Raw genomic sequence first — 18,417 nt, 5'->3', positions numbered from 1 at the left:
CCGGTAGAATAGGTCTTCAGCAACCCATGCTTGCTGTAAAAAACGACTATGCTTGTCGTAAAAGGCGACTAACGGGATCGGGTGGTCAGGCTCGCTGACTTGGTTGATACATGTCATCGATCCCAATTGCGTGGGTGGATGATCATGATATGAATCACTGGATTGTCTGGTCCAGACTCGACTATTACAGACCGCCGTCATATAGCTGGAATATTGCTGCGTTAAACAACAAACACACAAGCAGTCCAAGTAGAACCTCTGGGTCGACTTTTATCCTTCAGACCTCAATAATGTTACGAGTGAGTGAGTGAGTTGGGTTTAACGCCGTTTTAACAGTATTCCAGTCATATCGCGGCGTGTCAGCTGAATGTGAGAGGAAAGCCCGAAGTAATGCAGGTTTCTGACGTTTACCACTTCGGTGAAACCCACGAGCACGGGTATAGTGCTGACAAACCTAGAAACATAATTGGGGCGAACCGGGATTCGAACCCACAATCATAGGTTTCTGGCGTGCCCAAGGGACGCAACTCTGCACAGCGAATCGCGACGCCTTAGACGACTGGGCCACCCGTGCCCCCAATAATGTTACGAGAGTAGGAGTATGAGAGAGTATGAATTTATCGACACATTCTCCAACTAATTGATCAGCAAACTCCAATCAGTATTAAGGCGATAGCTTGTCAGTGGTGAACTAATACAACTCGTAATGCCACACACACGATACGACGGATTTAGATTCTTATCATCCTTAGCAAGTGTCCAGGTGTTTGCAGACCATGCACATCTCGGGGATTTTGACCATTCCTGGTTATCAGCTGATGACATACTACATCACACAAATCCGTTGAACTGATCATGATTATATATAAATCTGAAGCCTGTTGATTTATACTCCGTCATACCAAATATACATGTTTACATGGTGCCAAGTTCCTGTATTTTACGTACGGTTCTCATACATTAAGCACTGGCTCGCAGTAGATGGCCATGCGCCTCATGTGACTGTCACTATTTCACACATAGGCCTAGGCATATCACTAAAAGTATAAAGATTTCAAAGCTGTTCATTTATAATGGTAACACACACTAGACACTGGGGATCGCGCCCCCAGCAATGGTAGACGTGTATTTCAAATCTTGGAGAACAAAGCACCCAGTAAGCAGCTGAACAGGAAGTAACTGACTAACAAATTAACAAGACACCAAAAAACAGAAGACACTATAAATATTTATTGTATATGCGCAGCATTATGGTCTTGTCAGACAAATATATTTACATGAAAAGCCACCCTTAGTCCATATTTCAGAGTACCCGGGCAGTATCGGAAGGTATCATACACCAGACAATCACGAGTGGCACGGATATATTATCACAGTGTTCGCAAAGATGGGTAATACTTCAGGCTTTATTTACATGCGAGTCGTGCTGGCTCTAGTGCTAAGCATCCACACAGGGTCCACGGAATCAACGTACGGGAATAATATTGTCATCAGTACTCTGTCCACTATGATACTGTAATTCTAGTGCTGCCTGGGGTATTATAATGGTCGCTAGTGGACATGGATGATCTTCAGTGTCACTACATAGTGATTTGAAGGACACATGCGTCACATATTGACAATAACGACGACCTTTCACCTCATGGTGAGAATCCGGAAAAATAGCAAATTGACGACAAATTTAAATACACATTTCCAAGAATGCGGTGTAAATATATTACAATATTATTTCATGTCACTTTCATTGTTTGCATTTCATATGCTATACATGTATTGGTCACATGTATGTCGTGTTTTGCTTTGTCCACAGGCGTGTGCATCGGTCTCGGATCTATCACTTGCAGTGAAACCCCATTTGTCCGGATCCTGTTAATGTGGACACTACAGACGAATGCTGTTTGGATAGGGACATTTCTCCATATATATTCTCAGTAAGGCGTGCAGGAAAGGTTACCTCATGACTGTCATACCTTGTTCCACGCCCTTAATGCACGAGATCGCATATAGTCAAAGTTGGCGTATAAATAGAGTGTGTCGACTACATGATCACTTAGTTCCAAGTCAAATAGAGATTCAGAGGCTGTTCAATTGGAGTGTTTTGATCACACTGTCACATTATATGGTTTCCAATTGAACAATAAAGTGAGCGTTTCCATCAAATTATCACTTAAGAATTGACCTTCACTTTGTGTGAGTTCATTGGAGTATGAACCTGCATAGAATGAGGGCCAAACTGTATGAACGTCGGAGCTTGAAATACAAGTCTATCATGTGGATGTAGTCCGTCAGTGTTTACGTCATTTCAAGAACACGGTCTCGTGAAAAACGTATGAACGTCAAATTGTGTCGTTCATACACTTATGAACGTCAACTTCGCGGTCATGTGACCGACCTCTCGTCCAATGGAAAAGCCGAATATCGTGTAAACGTCAAATTAAAGAATTATTTATTAATAAACTGCCGGGCAACAGAGAGTATACACTTGAACATCGGATTTCACCCCAAATTTACAAATTGAAACGTTATCAAAACGTTACTAGTCTGAAAACTGTTGCGAAACACTGCATGCAAACTTAAGGTCCAAAACACAACTCCAATACCCGTATAAAATACATCACCATCGAATAACCAATCCTTGTTTGTTTCCTATTTACCACCATCAAACATGGGTGAATACTATCTTTTGCCCGCAGTAAAGTTGAAATGTCGACATTATGTGACAAAGAGAGTGTGATGATAACATTTTCGTAGTACAAATAGAATCGTAGATGAAGTGTTCGTATGGCACTGTCGACGTCCGCGGCGGTAACGTATGGTGTAGCAAACTACAACTTCCCATGCTTGCTGTAGGTAATCACATGTACGTCGACTGACCGCCAATGTCTGCGGCGGGTTTCGGTGCGGAACCAGTGGTGTTTCCTAGAAGATAAACATTAGCAAATTAAATTGTTCTTTTGGTAATACTATTTTTATTGTGGCATTAATATTAAAGCATTACCCGAGCTGCCAGGTGCGAAAACAACATTACAACCGATTAATCGACTTTGTCAGTAGATGAGAACGGATCGATAGTGCCACATGTCATTGTTAGCTGAAGGGAAGTAACTCTTCAGTCTCAAAGGCAATCGTAAATGCTGTGCTTAAAAATTCATTGCTGATCCATATATACCAAAACTGCTTCTTGGGGAAGTGGCATTTTCAATAAAATGACTTCAGAAGTTACAGGCAGGTGAGGTGAGGTGAAATAGGGTTTAACGTCGCGTCCAAGATTATTGCACTTATATAGCGACGTGCACGTGTGTGTGTTTGTGTGGCTGCTTGTACTAGTCCGGACTGATGCCGATTTATAGTGCTAGCACACTGAGATACCATGCCGCAGTTTAACATGAATACTCCACTCAGACACAGTATACTGACTCCGAGCCGACCTGTCTTTGTTTTAGCCCCATAATGCCGAGCGCCAGACAGGGTAACAACAAGTACCATCTTTTAACGTCTTTTGGTATGACGCGGCCGGGGATCGGTTACAGGCAGGAATATATCCTGTAATTGGTATTGGATCAACGTCCAGTGAGGTGAGGTGGGGTGAGGTGAAATGGGGTTTACCTCCCGTTCAAGATGATTGCATTTAATATGCGACATGAATACACATGTGTGTAGCTGCTTGCACTAGTCTTGTACCGACTTATGTCAGTTTTGCAGTGATAGCCCACTGAGATATAACTGCAGTTTAACATGGATACTCGACTCAGATACAAAAAAATGACTCCAAGTGGACACGTCCTTGTTTTATCCCTCAATGCCGGGCGTGAGGCAGGGTACTAACAAGTACCATCTTTTAACGGATTTTGGTGTGATGCGGCCAGGATATCAAACCACCGACTTTTCGCTCTCCGAAGATACTAGATTCACTAGACTTACAGTAAGACTTACAGTACTTACGGCCGCCCCAGTAGTCAAACTGCTGGTTCTGTTGAGGTTTTTCTGGCCTGGAACAGATTGTATCACATATTGAACACGAAACCACACCGCAGGACTCAATATGTTTGGATAGGATAATATTTAGTTGCTCTTCACAGCTAGATGCTACTGACCGCATAGACGACAATGCACGTTCATCATTTACTTGTGTTTTATAGTATACTTTTTAGTCCATATAACTAGACATTACCTGTGTTATTTAATATCATAAAATCAAAGTGATATCATCACGACTATACCTCGCGAGACTTAAACGTTATTTCGTAGAATACTATAAAGGTATTTACTAAAATTGGTCGACACTATGAATGATTCATTTCCTTTAAAACACCTATATATTCTAAATTTACTCTTTCTCTTCAGTTTCTCATGATCGCGGCCAATGTCCCACTCACGTTCTTGGTTTTTCTGGAGTTATCTGGCGTGTTTTACGATTTGGTGATGGCGGGCTCCAGTAGCTGAAGAATACATTGTTAACTGTAAGCGTAAAGGTGCATGGCTGATAATCAATTTAACTTTACTTTGCATTACTAGACGAGTTAACATTTCAATCTCGAGAGAAAGCACCTGCAGCATAGCAGGAATATTGCAAGAGAGAGATAACTGTATTTCAGTTAAACCATAAGGGGCACATGTACTAAAACGCACGACACAAATATAAATCTGATCAGCTCGGTTCAAACGTCATCTAACTCGGGATGATTGATACACTGTGTATCAATGACTATCCTTGCCTATCAGTACTCACTTTTTCTCTGGTGGCTTAGTTCTGGAAAAGAAAAATTGTAAAGTAACATTTAACATTTATCTAGTTATCACGCGACCTAAAAACAGAAGGCGCGTACATCATTTCGTTTGTTTGTTATTTAACACCGCAGCAATGTTCCAGATATATGACGGCGGTCTGTAAATAATCGAGTCTGGACCAGACAATCCAGTAATTGACATCATGAGCATCAATCCACGCTGTTGGGATACGATGAAATGCATCAACCAGGTCAGCGAGTCTAACCACCCGATCCCGTCAGTCGCCTCTTACGACAAGCATAGTCACCTCTTACGGCAAGCACGTCGAAGCACGTCGATGCAATGCGTGACTTAGACATTCCCCACTTTGGTGAACAAACGAACACGTAAGAGTGCAGACAAACCAAACAACATTATCAGTATTCGAACCAACGGTCATAGGATCTGGTACGCCCGAGGGAAACGAATTGAGGCGTCTTAGCGGATGGGCCATGCAGTCACCAGGAGTGTGCAGTGACCTTGAGGTGCACAGATAACTAACGTTAGCGTCATTACTCACACTTGCGGTTTGCTAGCGGCGCTTGTGCTAGGCCCGCAGCAAGAGGTGAAGGCCGACGGGCAGCAAGACTTGAACAGGAAGTAGCCAGCGATGAACAGAAGGGGAAGAAGAAGACAGCCTATCACAATGGCGGCAATCGCCCCCGCGTCAAGAGTGCCGTTTGAAGAGGACGTTACTGCAAGGAAGGTTTATCAGTGTAACAACTTAGCGATAGTGTTCGGCGATAGTGACAGATGGCAAAATAGAAACCAAATACAAAATCCTTGTGATTGTTATGTCATTAAATATATTCAGATATGACGTAATCGACCATAATTTAATATGGACCGCAAAAGCTGCGCTAAACTTTTACGCTATTAACATAGGCAGATAAATAAACATAATTGGTTTTGTGGAGAACAGTTGCAAGGTCAGATTGCACAATATGTTCTTGTTGTCGTGCTATACTTGACAGATTTTATAATCTCTGTATAGAATTACAACAAGTAAGGTTTCCATCCTCTCATTCAATACTGCAGTAGTACCATGACATTCGTGAAATAGTACCTGAAGAAGAAGAGGATGCCGAAGATGATGAGCCGGAACTGGAGCTGGAGCTAGAGCTGGAGCTTGAACTTGAGGAGTTGCTGGAGCTATTAGAACTACTGCTGCTGCCGTTGACGACGACGGGGGCGACTGTGGTGGGGCAGGCCGACGTGGTGAGGGTGACTGTGGCAGGAATAACACTCTGTCGGGGGCCTGGCACTGTTCCAAGGTCGGTGGCATGTACAGTCAGGCTGTAGCTCTGACTGGCTGCTATCAAACCAGACGCGTAGATAGTGCCATCAGAGCTCACACAGAGAGGGCCATTACACGACCCGAGAAATCGGACGATATTGTTGCCATTTTTAGCAGAGTCTTGGTCTGTGGCTGTGATCGTGCCTAGATTTGAGTTGATTATGGAACAGCCAGTAGCGGAGAAGGTGTGGGTTGTCTGGGTGATGACAGGGGAGTTGTCGTTGATGTCCTCTATGATCATCCTCACAGTTGCGTTAGCAGTGGCCCCCGCACGATCTGTCACTCGGATAACTAGTGTGACGTTCTGGGGGTCCACCCCCTGGTCTACGTCATATGTCCCTACGGATATGATATTTCGCGTCTGCTGGTTGATGTCGAATAATTTTCTGTCGTTACCCGCAATTATCTCGTAGGTGTGGGTGTCGCCAAAGTCGTCATCGATCAGGAGAGTACTGAACGCGACGTTTATCTGAGAACGTGGTTGTGAAAATAAGTCGATGATTTTCGATATAAGTAACATTTGCATACCACAATGCTAAACATTTATGTTTGAAACAAAATGCAATAGTGTCATAATTATTTCAAAATAATTCCCCCGATGCTTGAATTGTACCTTCAACATACTCACAGTAAACCTTGAGTAGGTTCAGGATGGGGCAAGAATAGGACATGAGCAATGTCAGAGTTTAGCAAGATACGTCTTGTTGCAGGATCAGAGCATGGACGGGGCGAGATCAAAGTATAGAAAGAGAGCAGACCAGAGCAAGACCAAAGCTGTGTTAGAGTTGATGGTGAGTGGGATCAGAGTATAGATACAGCAGGACTGAAGTCAACATTTATGAGGCTCAGAGCAGGGCAAGAACAAGGTCTGACCAAGGCTTTGTAAGAGCAGAGTAAAATTATAAGACAGGTCTTTATTACCAAAAAATACATCTAATGTCGTTCAGGACATATTTGATTCTAACTCAAATTGAATAATAATACGAATTTATACAAGATTAGCTACAGGGTGACACTCGTATGCTGTTTTTTGTTTTGTGTATTCAAACTGGCTCACGTTACAGATGAATCAGCTATTACGCTTACATCCGTTTGCATTTTGAATTGGACTTATGCCCTAAAATACGTTTTTGTTATGCCATGGTAGGAGAGGGGAACATACCGTGCCCTCGTTCACCGCCGTGTACACTAGATCAGGCCGAAGTTTGGGGATGTCGTTGACGTCAGTGATCCTGATGAAGAGGAAGTGTCCATCAACTGACCTGCAGTACTCGTTGTACGGGAAGACGGAGATGTTGATGTTCTGGAAGTTGGCGTCTTCGTAGCTCGGCTCATTTACTAGCATCAGGTCATTGTCTGGAAGTATAGGCAACGAGTCAGTGATAGCTTCAGGTCATTGTCTGGAGGTATAGGCAACGAGTCAGTGATAGCTTCAGGTCATTGTCTGGAGGCATAGGCAACGAGTCAGTGATAGTTTCAGGTCATTGTCTGGAGGCATAGGCAACGAGTCAGTGATAGCTTCAGGTCATTGTCTGGAGGTATAGGCAACGAGTCAGTGATAGCTTCAGGTCATTGTCTGGAGGCATAGGCAACGAGTCAGTGATAGCTTCAGGTCATTGTCTGGGGGTATAGGCAACGAGTCAGTGATAGCTTCAGATCATTGTCTGGAGGTATAGGCAACGAGTCAGTGATAGCTTCAGGTCATTGTCTGGAGGTATAGGCAACGAGTCAGTGATAGCTTCAGGTCATTGTCTGGAGGTATAGGCAACGAGTCAGTGTTTCAGGTCATTGTCTGGCAACGAGTCAATGAGTCAGTGATAGCTTCAGGTCATTGTCTGGCAACGAGTCATCGAGTCAGTGATAGCTTCAGGCCATTGTTTGGCTATTAGGCTATTTGGCTTTTAGCTATTCAGATACACGAAGACGATAATCATCAACTGATTATAACTATTGATGCAAACTTTGAAACCTTTAGGGTATATGTTAACTGTCCTGATTAAGTTATTAATGCTTACAACTGGTCTAAGATACAGAAAGCATGTGACTGGGAAACACCGTAAATTCCTCTTATTTAACCTCGAGTACTGAGTTCTATCCTTTAGTATGAGTAATATCCTTTAGTATGTATCGGAACTATAGTCGTTCGGAAGATAAGCTTTCATGACTAACTGAGTTTTACTGTGCACAAAATGATCGATTGATTGATTAGTGAAGTGATTGTTGTTTAAGGTCGCCCTCAGCAATATTCCAGCTATATGTCGGCGTGCATAAAGTGAGTGAGTTGGCTTTTAACGCTGCTTTGAACAGTATTCCAGCTATATCACGGCGTGTAAGCTTAGTGTGAGAGAAAAGTCCGAAGTTATGTTGGTATCAGACGTTAACCACATTAATGAAACTCACGAGCACGGGTATGGTGCTGACAAACCTAAAAACATGATCGGGGCGAACAGGGACTGGTATCAACAATCATACTTTAGGTTTCTGGCGTGCCCACGGACGCAACTCAATACAACGAACTTGCCATGGACTCCTTAGGAGGCTTGGCCACCCTCATGTACTTACTCTCAATGCTGAAGAGCCACCGTGCGGCCGATGGGATGGTGGAGAAGTCGTATCTGACGATGGGGATGGTTGGCGTTGCCAACATTGTGATGAGCGTCGACGGAAAGGACGTGTCTTCCGGAAGGCTTATCTCGCGGTTCAAATTAGACACCGATGGCGCTAGGTAGGGGTCTGCAATAGATTGTTACCATTAAATGTTTCAAAATAATTGAATGATTGAAAATATACACAAATACGAATTATGATTTCCATGTTACTTATATGTATTTGTAATAAATCAACATTGTTTTCGCTTATTTAATACACTTATAATACCCAATACATTTGTACCGGGTTTTGCTCATATGTACATGAACATGTTCACGTGATATGTTACATGTGTGTTGCACACTTACTACTGATTGAGCAGGTCACAACAGCGGGTCCGACACGGTTGGATTTGAAGTCAGTCACATACACGTGGAAGGCAATGGTTGAAAGACACAGCATATCCGTTGGGAACCTGTTCCGGATGTTGCCACCTGACACAAAACAAGACACAAAACAACTATAGTGAGACACAAAACATCTATGTTAAGACACAAAACATCTATACTGAGACACAAAACACCTATACTGAAAAACAAAAGATCTAGATTGAGACACAAAAAATCTATACTGAGATACAAAACATCTATAGTGAGACACAAAACATATATATTAAGACACAAAACATCTATACTGAGACACAAAACATCTATACTGAGACACAAAACATCTATACTGAGACACAAAACATCTAGATTGAGACACAAAACATCTATACCGAGACACAAAACACCTATAATGAAACGCAAACATCTAAGTCGGGACAAAAATCATCTATAGTGAGATACAAAATATCTATACTGAGACAAAATACATCTAAACTGAGTCACAAAACATATATACTGAGACAGAACTCACCTATACTGAGACATAAAACACCTATACTGAGTCACAAAACACCTATACTGACACACAAAACATCTATACTGAGTCACAAAACATCTATACTGAGACACAAAACACCTATAATGAAACGCAAAACATTTAGATTGGGACAAAAAACATCTAGATTGACAGAACTCAACCTATACTGAGACACAAAACACCTATACTGAGTCACAAAACAACTATACTGACACACAAAACATCTATACTGAGACACAAAACAACTATACTGACACACAAAACATCTAGATTGAGACACAAAACAACTATACTGAGACACAAAACATCTATAGTGAGACACAAAACATCTATACTGAGTCACAAAACAACTATACTGAGACACAAAACAACTATACTGAGTCACAAAACATCTAGATTGAGACACAAAACAACTATACTGAGTCACAAAACAACTATACTGAGACACAAAACATCTATACCGAGTCACAAAACAACTATACTGAGACACAAAACATCTATAGTGAGACACAAAACATCTATACTGAGTCACAAAACAACTATACTGAGACACAAAACAACTATACTGAGTCACAAAACAACTATACTGAGACACAAAACATCTATAGTGAGACACAAAACATCTATACTGAGTCACAAAACAACTATACTGAGACACAAAACAACTATACTGACACACAAAACATCTAGATTGAGACACAAAACAACTATACTGAGTCACTAAACACCTATACTGAGACACAAAACACCTATACTCAGACACAAAACACCTATACTGAGTCACAAAACAACTATACTGAGTCACAAAACACCTATACTCAGACACAAAACACCTATACTCAGACACAAAACACCTATACTCAGACACAAAACACCTATACTGAGACACAAAACACCTATACTCAGACACAAAACAACTATACTGAGACACAAAACACCTATACTGACACACACAATTCTGAGACATAAAACACATATACGGCACTGTAAGTCGAGCCGTTCGGACAGCCGTAGGAATTCCAGGATCAAATACACCCCTATCACCCAACGCTTGTTTCCCATGAATGTACTAGCTAACACCCTGCTGTGTCTGCAACCTGCTGAATCATTTACAGTCAGACGTGTATAGCTTCAACATTGCTGAATGCGGTGTAAAATGACATTCGCCTACTCGTAGGCAATGCAAGTCCTTAAATACTGCCGGCATATCGACATTTTAACAGTAAAGTGTAAATTCCGTTCGTGAGTTAATAGTAACTTATTCTGGCAACGAGTTACTGCTGCGGCAGCGTAACATTTTGGCATTATTTAACGAAGGCATAAAGCTGTGGTCACCATTATCGATGTAGTAGTCTCCCGTCGATGTAGTAGGAAGGACCGTCATGGTGAAGTTGAGGTCGTCAGAATCGTTATCAGTGACGCCCACAGTACGTATGATAGTTCCAGCTTGGGTGAAGAGTCCCGATATGCCACAGCCATTATCTGAAACAATACCACCGTTGACATCCCGAGCCATGTAGGCAGTACCACCAAGAATCGTAACTAAAAGGATAGGATGGTCACAATGTGGGACCCGACTGCTTGGGTGTCACCGTGGCCCGGCCGCATGCTCATACTATCAACCACTAGTTTGCCCAATCCAGAATCAATTACATCCCAGCCGTAATGACAAGGCTCTAACATTGCTGCCTGCTCCCTACAACAGTGCATTTACTCACTCTCTCCCCCAGCTACAGACCAAGACATCTGGTCATCACTCCACAGGTCCGTATTACCATACTCAAAGGCAAGCTCCTCACAGCGATAGTCCGTTCGCGGAGTTCCCTATACTATCGCTGCCACCAGTCAAAACTCCCCCATTGTGATAGGTGACCCCAACCATGCTTGGAGTTGAACTCGCAACCGAATGACCGTTATGTTTACAAACAAGTGACGGCTGTCGTGACGCCGAATACACGTACCGCTGATAAATTACTTACTTTGTTTGTCAATTTGAATTTCTATTTCATTAAAACTATCATCTTTAATTGATATAGTGAGAATGTAAGGGAGAAGTTGGTTGATTTTCCGTTAGTCTGCAATCTCGAACCAATCTGATTATTAAAACAACAAAGTAAATTCATCTGGAAAACATGGTCAGTCGTAAACCTTTTCAAAATGAAATATGATGGCATTCCCAAAGACATAAACAAAAGTATAAACGTTACTACATTTGGGGTTAGAGGGCAAATTTCAAGATTCTTGTAATGGCCGCGCCCACACTGGTGGCAGCGATGTTACCGAGAGTGTAACGAAGGTGTCACGTGGAGGGAAGGAGCTTGACTCAAAGGGTGCATAGATTAATCGATTGACGCATAGCAATTGTCCATGGCCCGATGACAGCATACTAATGACAAACCATAATAGCTGATATCATTGTATTACCCTACTGTTCCCATTCGTGACGAATTCGTGTTATTCCGGGACAAGCCGAATACTGATTCGTGGCCCTCTCGTGGCCATTTTTGCGACTGGGTTCCGTCTAAGCACAAACGGCATAGTTAAAAGAATTGTCATTATGTTGCGTAATGAATCACGTATAGTTCCCCTATGTCATATATGTTCCAAGATGCTATTTAGGGACTTACGGTATTTATACAGCATGATTGAACATATTTAACTTTGTATTGGGCATATTTTTAGATGCAAGACATGTGCAAAATCAAAAAGTATTCCTGAGAGATTCTTTGACCGCAGTACCTCAAGTCATACGCACATTCTGATTGGTTTGTCGAATTTTCGCATATAACATTCATCGATAGGGGGACGAATCTTCTTGCAGGTTACGGAAAGGGGCGAGTGGCGACGTTTGTAATGCTCCATCGATGGCACTGTACAATACGTTAACTTATCATTCGTCCAATCACATATTCAAATTTGCCTTCCTCTCCGGAACCCAGGGAATGGCGAAAACGCCGTGTCGAATAAAGAAAGATTATCTCCCTTGTTGCAATCTGAAGTGAGTGAGTTTGATTTAGCGCCAATTTGAACAGTAAATCAGTTACATCACGGCGTGTCAGCTTCGTGTGGGAGAAAGGTACGAGAAGTATCACACACCGGAGACGCTGAAACTATGGTTGGTTGGTTGACTGTTTTACGCCGCACTCAGCAATATTCCAGCTATATGACGGCGGTCTGTAAATAATCGAGCCTGGACCAGACAATCCAGTGATAAACACCATGAGCATCGATCCACTCAATTGGGATCGATGACATGCATCAACCAAGTCAGCGAGCCTGACCACCCGATTCCCTTAGTCGCCTTTTACGACAAGCATAGTCGCCTTTTACGGCAAGCATGGGTTGCTGAAGACCTATTCTACCCCGGATCTTCATGGGTCGCTAACGCTATGGAGAAACCCAAGAGAACGTTATGACGCTGGTAAACCTAAATCTGGGATTCGAACTCACGATGATAGGTTTCTGGCTCGCATAAGGGACGCCATTCCACCTAGCCAAATGAGGTGCTTCAGAAGGCTCGGACAACCGTGCCCGGAATATCGGAATTCCGGTTTATCGGAATGGTAGTTTGTACAATGGCAGGAATAGAACAATAGTAACAAGAATGTTCATAGACATTTCCCAAATACATGTATTGTGAAAGGAACAATCTAAGCACTATCACCTATCGGAGTGTTGAAGACAGGTGGATGGTTGGTGACCACTCTTATTTCTACATCCGCCGTGTCATTCGCTCCTGATTCATCTCTGCAGATAGCCGTCAGCGTGTACATCGCGGTGCCATCAAAGTCCACCAGACCTTGACTTGGCAGGTAAAACAGTGTGAACTCTGTAAGTACAAAGAGTACAATCAGTAGACCATGTGCGTTAGACCTCTAGATCACCCAAATCTTCTTTGTTGCATTTTTTATTTTAATAATAATAATAATAATAATACCGTCATTGTGTGATTTTGCATAAAAATGTAGATTATGAAATAAATTTAATGAGACTGTTCAACACATTGTCAGTGGATGCCCAGCTTTGGCACAAACACAGAATCTTAAGCGACATATGGTGTAGCTCGTAGCTTCGACATGCTTGTGGTTTTGACACAGGGGTCCAATCATGATACGACGTATGTAGAGGGCAGTCATGGAAAATGATAAATACAAAATTCTTTGCTAATTTTGACGCTAATGTGATTGACATGATTCAGGAAAGACATGGCAAATATGCGGACATCGCTTTCGAAATGTCACGCTTGCCTCCCAAGTACCATGTCCGACTCCCCATTGTTCTCGGTACCTTCGGTTTGGTACCTCCCAATCTGTTGACTGACATTGAGAGAGTACCCGGGTTTGCTACCAGGAATACAGCCCTTCTGACAATCTGGGTAATGCAGAAGGCTGCAGTGTTGGGGAGTCTTAACATTCTCCGAAAAGTTCTGTGAGGCTCTAGAAGGTTAATCGTTACCATCTCATCCTACCGGGTACCCATTTACTGCTGGGTGAACAGAGACCGATTTCGATCAAAGTCTCTTACCTATGGAGACACGGTACTACACGTGCTTCGGTGTGAGGCAGGACCGAAGCCCTAGAAACTCTCAGGACTCAAGCTGTCGGACACGGTCACCCATCCAACCACACTCCGCAGCCAACGTTGCTTAACTTCGTCTGATTTGTGACCTGCGACACGTGCCCCTAGAAGTAATGTGTCCATACGGCCCCCGGCAAGTATACTTGTCGTAGCAGTCGACTGCATAGATCGGATGGTCAAACCGACTGCCTAGCTCGTCGTCTATAATATTAATCGCCCCGGTTAGAATTGGTCTTTAGGAACCTATGCTTGTCGTAAGAGGCGACTGACGGGATCGGGTGGACAGACTCGCTGACTTGGCTCATGCATGACATCGTATCCCAATGACAGATCGATGCTCATGTGGTCACTGGATCACTGGATTCTGTGGTCCAGATGGGATTATTTACAGGTCATTGCGACATATTGATTACTGCGGCGTTACAAAAAAACAAAACCAAACAGACTTACGGTCAGCCTTTGTTTCCCTGATGATGTCGAAGCAGCCTCCGCAGGGCGAGGTGGGGGTGATGGACAACACCGTCACGGAAACCGCAGATGTTGGAATGTCACTGACGCATTGAAATGGATGGAGTATCTTTCTCAGTGTGAATCCTTCTTCGACGTTCACGACGATTGGCTTCTCGCCTATCGTTACAGCCTACAACCTCAAAGCAAAAATTGAGTGAGTGAGTGAGTGAGTGAGTCGGCTTTTAACGCCGCTTTTATCAGTATTCCAGTTACATAACGGCGTGTCAGTTTAATGTGGGAGAAGAGCCCGATTGTGATGCAGGTCTAAGACTATTTTGGTGCAACCCACGAGCACGGGTATGGTGCTGACAAAAAATATAATATAATCGGGGCGAACAAGGATTCGAATCCAGCAATCTCAGGTTTCTGGCATGCCCAAGGGACGCAACTCTGTATAGCGAATTGCGGCGCCTCGGACGACTGGACAACCCGTGCCCCGTATGTTTTCAAATACAAACATTACAAATATATGAACATTATCTAGGGACTGGTCCTTTATAATAGTGAGGCTGTGTGTAAAACAGCGCTACAAGTATTGGGGGTAGGGAAGGGAGGGGTAATCGAAAACATGTAACATGTATTTGGGGGTGGGGTGGAAACATGAGAAAATGGGGGCAGGGTGGGACGGCCAAATAAGATTCGGCCCCAAGACCAATCTAACTATCCTCCCCCCCCCCCCCCCCCCCTCCCCTCCCCCCCGGACACACCAAAATAAATTACCAGTCCCAAAGAAACACACGCAAATCTAACATATCATGTTATAAATCATCTAACGATCGGCCATTACTGCTGTTTGTGTTAATGTATACCAGTACAGAGAGTGAGTGTTCGGAGTACTCACCGCTGAAATAATCGCAGCCAGCTCCAGGAACACCGTCAACGCCAACAGCTTTTTCATTGTTGCTACGTCCTCCCTAACCACTACAATTACTGACCACAAATACCTTTGACTTAAACAACAGCTTGTCCTGAGAGTGTGGTCATATCATTCCGAAAATACAACAAAAGGCGAGAGTTGTGTCCCTTGGACTGCCTGACGGGCCAACGTAAACGTGTGTCTTAAATTATGTATGACGAGGCTGTATTTTGCCTGACATCGGTCACATTTGTAATTACAACAGTGGCGGTATACAGGTTTCTGATCAGGACATAAAAGTCAAACGTTATTATATTCAATGACGCTGTCAGGCATGTATTGACGTTTAGTCAGTCGTGACCGTCAACAACATAATGAATAGTTCTAACGCGGTTTACCCTTTCTCATTGTCCGTTCTGAATGTACTTTTCTTTTGATAATCCCCTCCCATCCAATAACACATTATTTATGATACCTCTTCTTTATTCAGACTTCTATCCCACATTTAAAGGCTGTGGCGTAGATATTAATCTCCGCATTTAAATATGTCACACAATGTTGACATGCCGAGGTGTAGTCATGGTGAGGCTGACACCGGGGTCTCGGTGATCTCAGACACAGTGCTTAACCGCACACCGTCTTAAACATTTATTAATTTCCAGCTGAGGTATGGTCGATAGCAAACACACATAATACCAGGCTTAGACATTCTTCTACCATTCAGAGATAGCTCAATGGTTAGAGTACTCGCTAGTATAAGCCTCGGGTTTGATTCCCAGCAGGGTTAGAACGCATAAAGAAACATTAGTTCCAAACTTATTTACCTTATATATGCTTTATTTCCTCCTTTCAGATTTTTTTATTCCTAAGGCTACATGTCATTTAAAAGACAACAATTCTTGTTTTATTCTTATAATCAAAATAATTATATATTCATGCCTGAAACCGCCGGACGTGGGTTCGAGTGTAGACGTCTTTGACCTGCGTCAATATCCCCATCCATATAAGCTCACACGCTATGATGTAATACAGACAGGCAGACACACAGATTTGTCACAGTCTTACCCCTATAAGGGGCGGTCGGGTAGCCTAGTGGTTAAAGCGTTGGCTCGATTCCCGACACGGGTACAATATGTGAAGCCCATTTCTGGTGTCCCCCGCCGTGATATTGCTGGAATATTGCTAAAAGCTGCGTAAAACCATACTCACTCACTCACTTACCCCTATACATAACAACAATGTTACAAACTATACTAAACATATGGGCCTCAACATACGGAGTTAAGAGAGGCATATGAAAACTAGAAGCTGTATAAAACTCTTTATGTTTACAAAAATAATGTCATTGCAGATTTTGGCTATAAACGGACATAAAATATTATCTGACAAAATATAAACTGTTTTCTGCACATCACACAGGTTGATAAATTTTGACCTTAATTTGTCGCACTTGTTTAAAAGACTTCGCCGCTCAGCATTATGCACTGGGCAATTTAAAAACACAAGGTATTCATCTTCAACAACATTAAGACACTGCAAACATGTCAATTCCTCTAACAGCATGTTACTGTACCGTCCGTTCAATTTGAACAGGAGCGGTGCCACATCTAAACTTAGCCAAAACCTGTCTGCCCAAAGCGGCGTTAAACCTACACTCACTCACTCAACCCCAATCCAAGTAAAGATCAGCGTAGATGACTTAGTTCAACGTCAATGACGTTGACGTATAAAATGGTGTGTCATTCAGAAGCGTTACCGATCAAGCCACCCTACCTAGCGACACCTTTGTGCTTGTTCACCTTACACCGGGAGAACAGTATACCGTTCGAATACAAATGTAGATACGTAAATCTGAATGCAGATACACAATGAATCCGATTGAGATCACTTGTCAGAGGTCATCCCTCTCTTTGTGTGTACATGTGGGCTAACAGATTTCATTTTGCAGGCCAAGGTTTTGACTCATATCCTGTTGACGGCCTGGGACGTTAACGTAGTTGACGAATGTTGCACAAGCTGTGATAATAAAGGGTTCCCGTACGGAATATATCGACACAAAATTGCTTTATTGTGAATATGATCACATAAGTTTCCAAACCGACAGGGAGGCAGGACTAACTTGGCTGCTATTGCAGACCATGCTGTCACCATGTGTCATACACAACTCACGCGAGCGACTGTTTTTCTGTAAGCAAGGCTAGGACGACGATGATCTGGTCGCTTGTCAGTTCCAGCGAGTTATGTACGAACAAGGAGTGACTATAAGAAGTGACATTTCAAACTGTTGAGGTAGTAATAAAACACTAATGGTATTGAGATACTATTGTGATAGTTGAACCGATATTACAACAGTATTGCATGGTATTGAACATAGTTACCTTGCCATAATCCTAGTTTTATCGAAATGGTATCAAGCCTCATGCATCAACCATGTTCCTACTGCGGTAGATTGCTGTGGAAATTATTAGAGTGTTAATGGTTGTGCTTCTTATTAAAGTTTGGTTCAGGTGTAAAAACGAACGGTATATTAGTCAACAAGGGTGTAGCCGCCTATACGTGTGTTTATATTGCTTTACAGTTTTCGTCAAGTACGGCGGCGTCATCAACATTCGAAAGTTCAACTTGTCATTTATGTATTAGATATCACAATGCATCCCTACTTTAACCCCCGAAACACTGCTATATATTTGCCTGCGCGGTCAATACTCACACACAATGCAAAAATTAATGCTATTATATTAATGCAAAATGCCTCAGATGTCGCCGATTTAGGTCAAATGTGTTTTAAAATGTACGCCCGGTGAAATTGCTTTATAAACGTTGTTAAACCAAATGGTTTTTTCCAAGGTCTATTTTTTACACTTACTATACATTTTATAATTAAGTTAAAAACATA

At 42.6% G+C, this 18,417-nt stretch overlaps 1 protein-coding gene across 2 annotated transcripts; it reads right to left on the bottom strand.

Annotated features, from left to right (window-relative positions):
- Positions 1-1,253: 1,253 nt before the first annotated feature.
- Positions 1,254-15,765, bottom strand: LOC139464740 (cadherin-related family member 2-like). 2 transcript variants are annotated; one of them, XM_071246362.1, is made up of 13 exons: positions 15,507-15,765; positions 14,606-14,795; positions 13,242-13,406; positions 10,913-11,059; positions 9,022-9,147; positions 8,627-8,797; positions 7,227-7,420; positions 5,834-6,533; positions 5,288-5,462; positions 4,730-4,750; positions 4,377-4,439; positions 3,934-3,989; positions 1,254-2,919 (listed from the first exon to the last, which is right to left on the bottom strand). In XM_071246362.1, coding segments are annotated over exons 1-13 (2,067 nt in total). In that variant the 5' UTR covers positions 15,564-15,765; the 3' UTR covers positions 1,254-2,917. The 2 variants fall into 2 exon arrangements, with proteins under 2 accessions (XP_071102463.1, XP_071102385.1); XM_071246284.1 differs by having other exon boundaries at positions 3,943-3,989.
- Positions 15,766-18,417: the final 2,652 nt, after the last annotated feature.

This window comes from Haliotis cracherodii, unplaced genomic scaffold (assembly GCF_022045235.1).
Source record: "Haliotis cracherodii isolate W230 unplaced genomic scaffold, xgHalCrac1.p SCAF_1, whole genome shotgun sequence".
Classification (NCBI taxonomy): Eukaryota; Metazoa; Mollusca; class Gastropoda; order Lepetellida; family Haliotidae; genus Haliotis; species Haliotis cracherodii.
The sequence above is the reverse complement of the archived record's forward strand: the minus strand, read 5'-3'. Positions and strand labels throughout refer to the sequence as shown.

Excerpts from the sequence above, each read along its gene's own strand:
- LOC139464740 (XM_071246284.1), bottom strand. The coding sequence starts at position 15,563 with ATGAAAAAGCTGTTGGCGTTGACGGTGTTCCTGGAGCTGGCTGCGATT. Across the intron at positions 7,421-8,626 it reads GTGGCTCTTCAGCATTGAGA|ACAATGACCTGATGCTAGTA; the intron begins GTAAGTACATGA and ends CTATACTTCCAG. Across the intron at positions 4,751-5,287 it reads GCCGCTAGCAAACCGCAAGT|AACTAAGCCACCAGAGAAAA; the intron begins GTGAGTAATGAC and ends TTTCTTTTCCAG.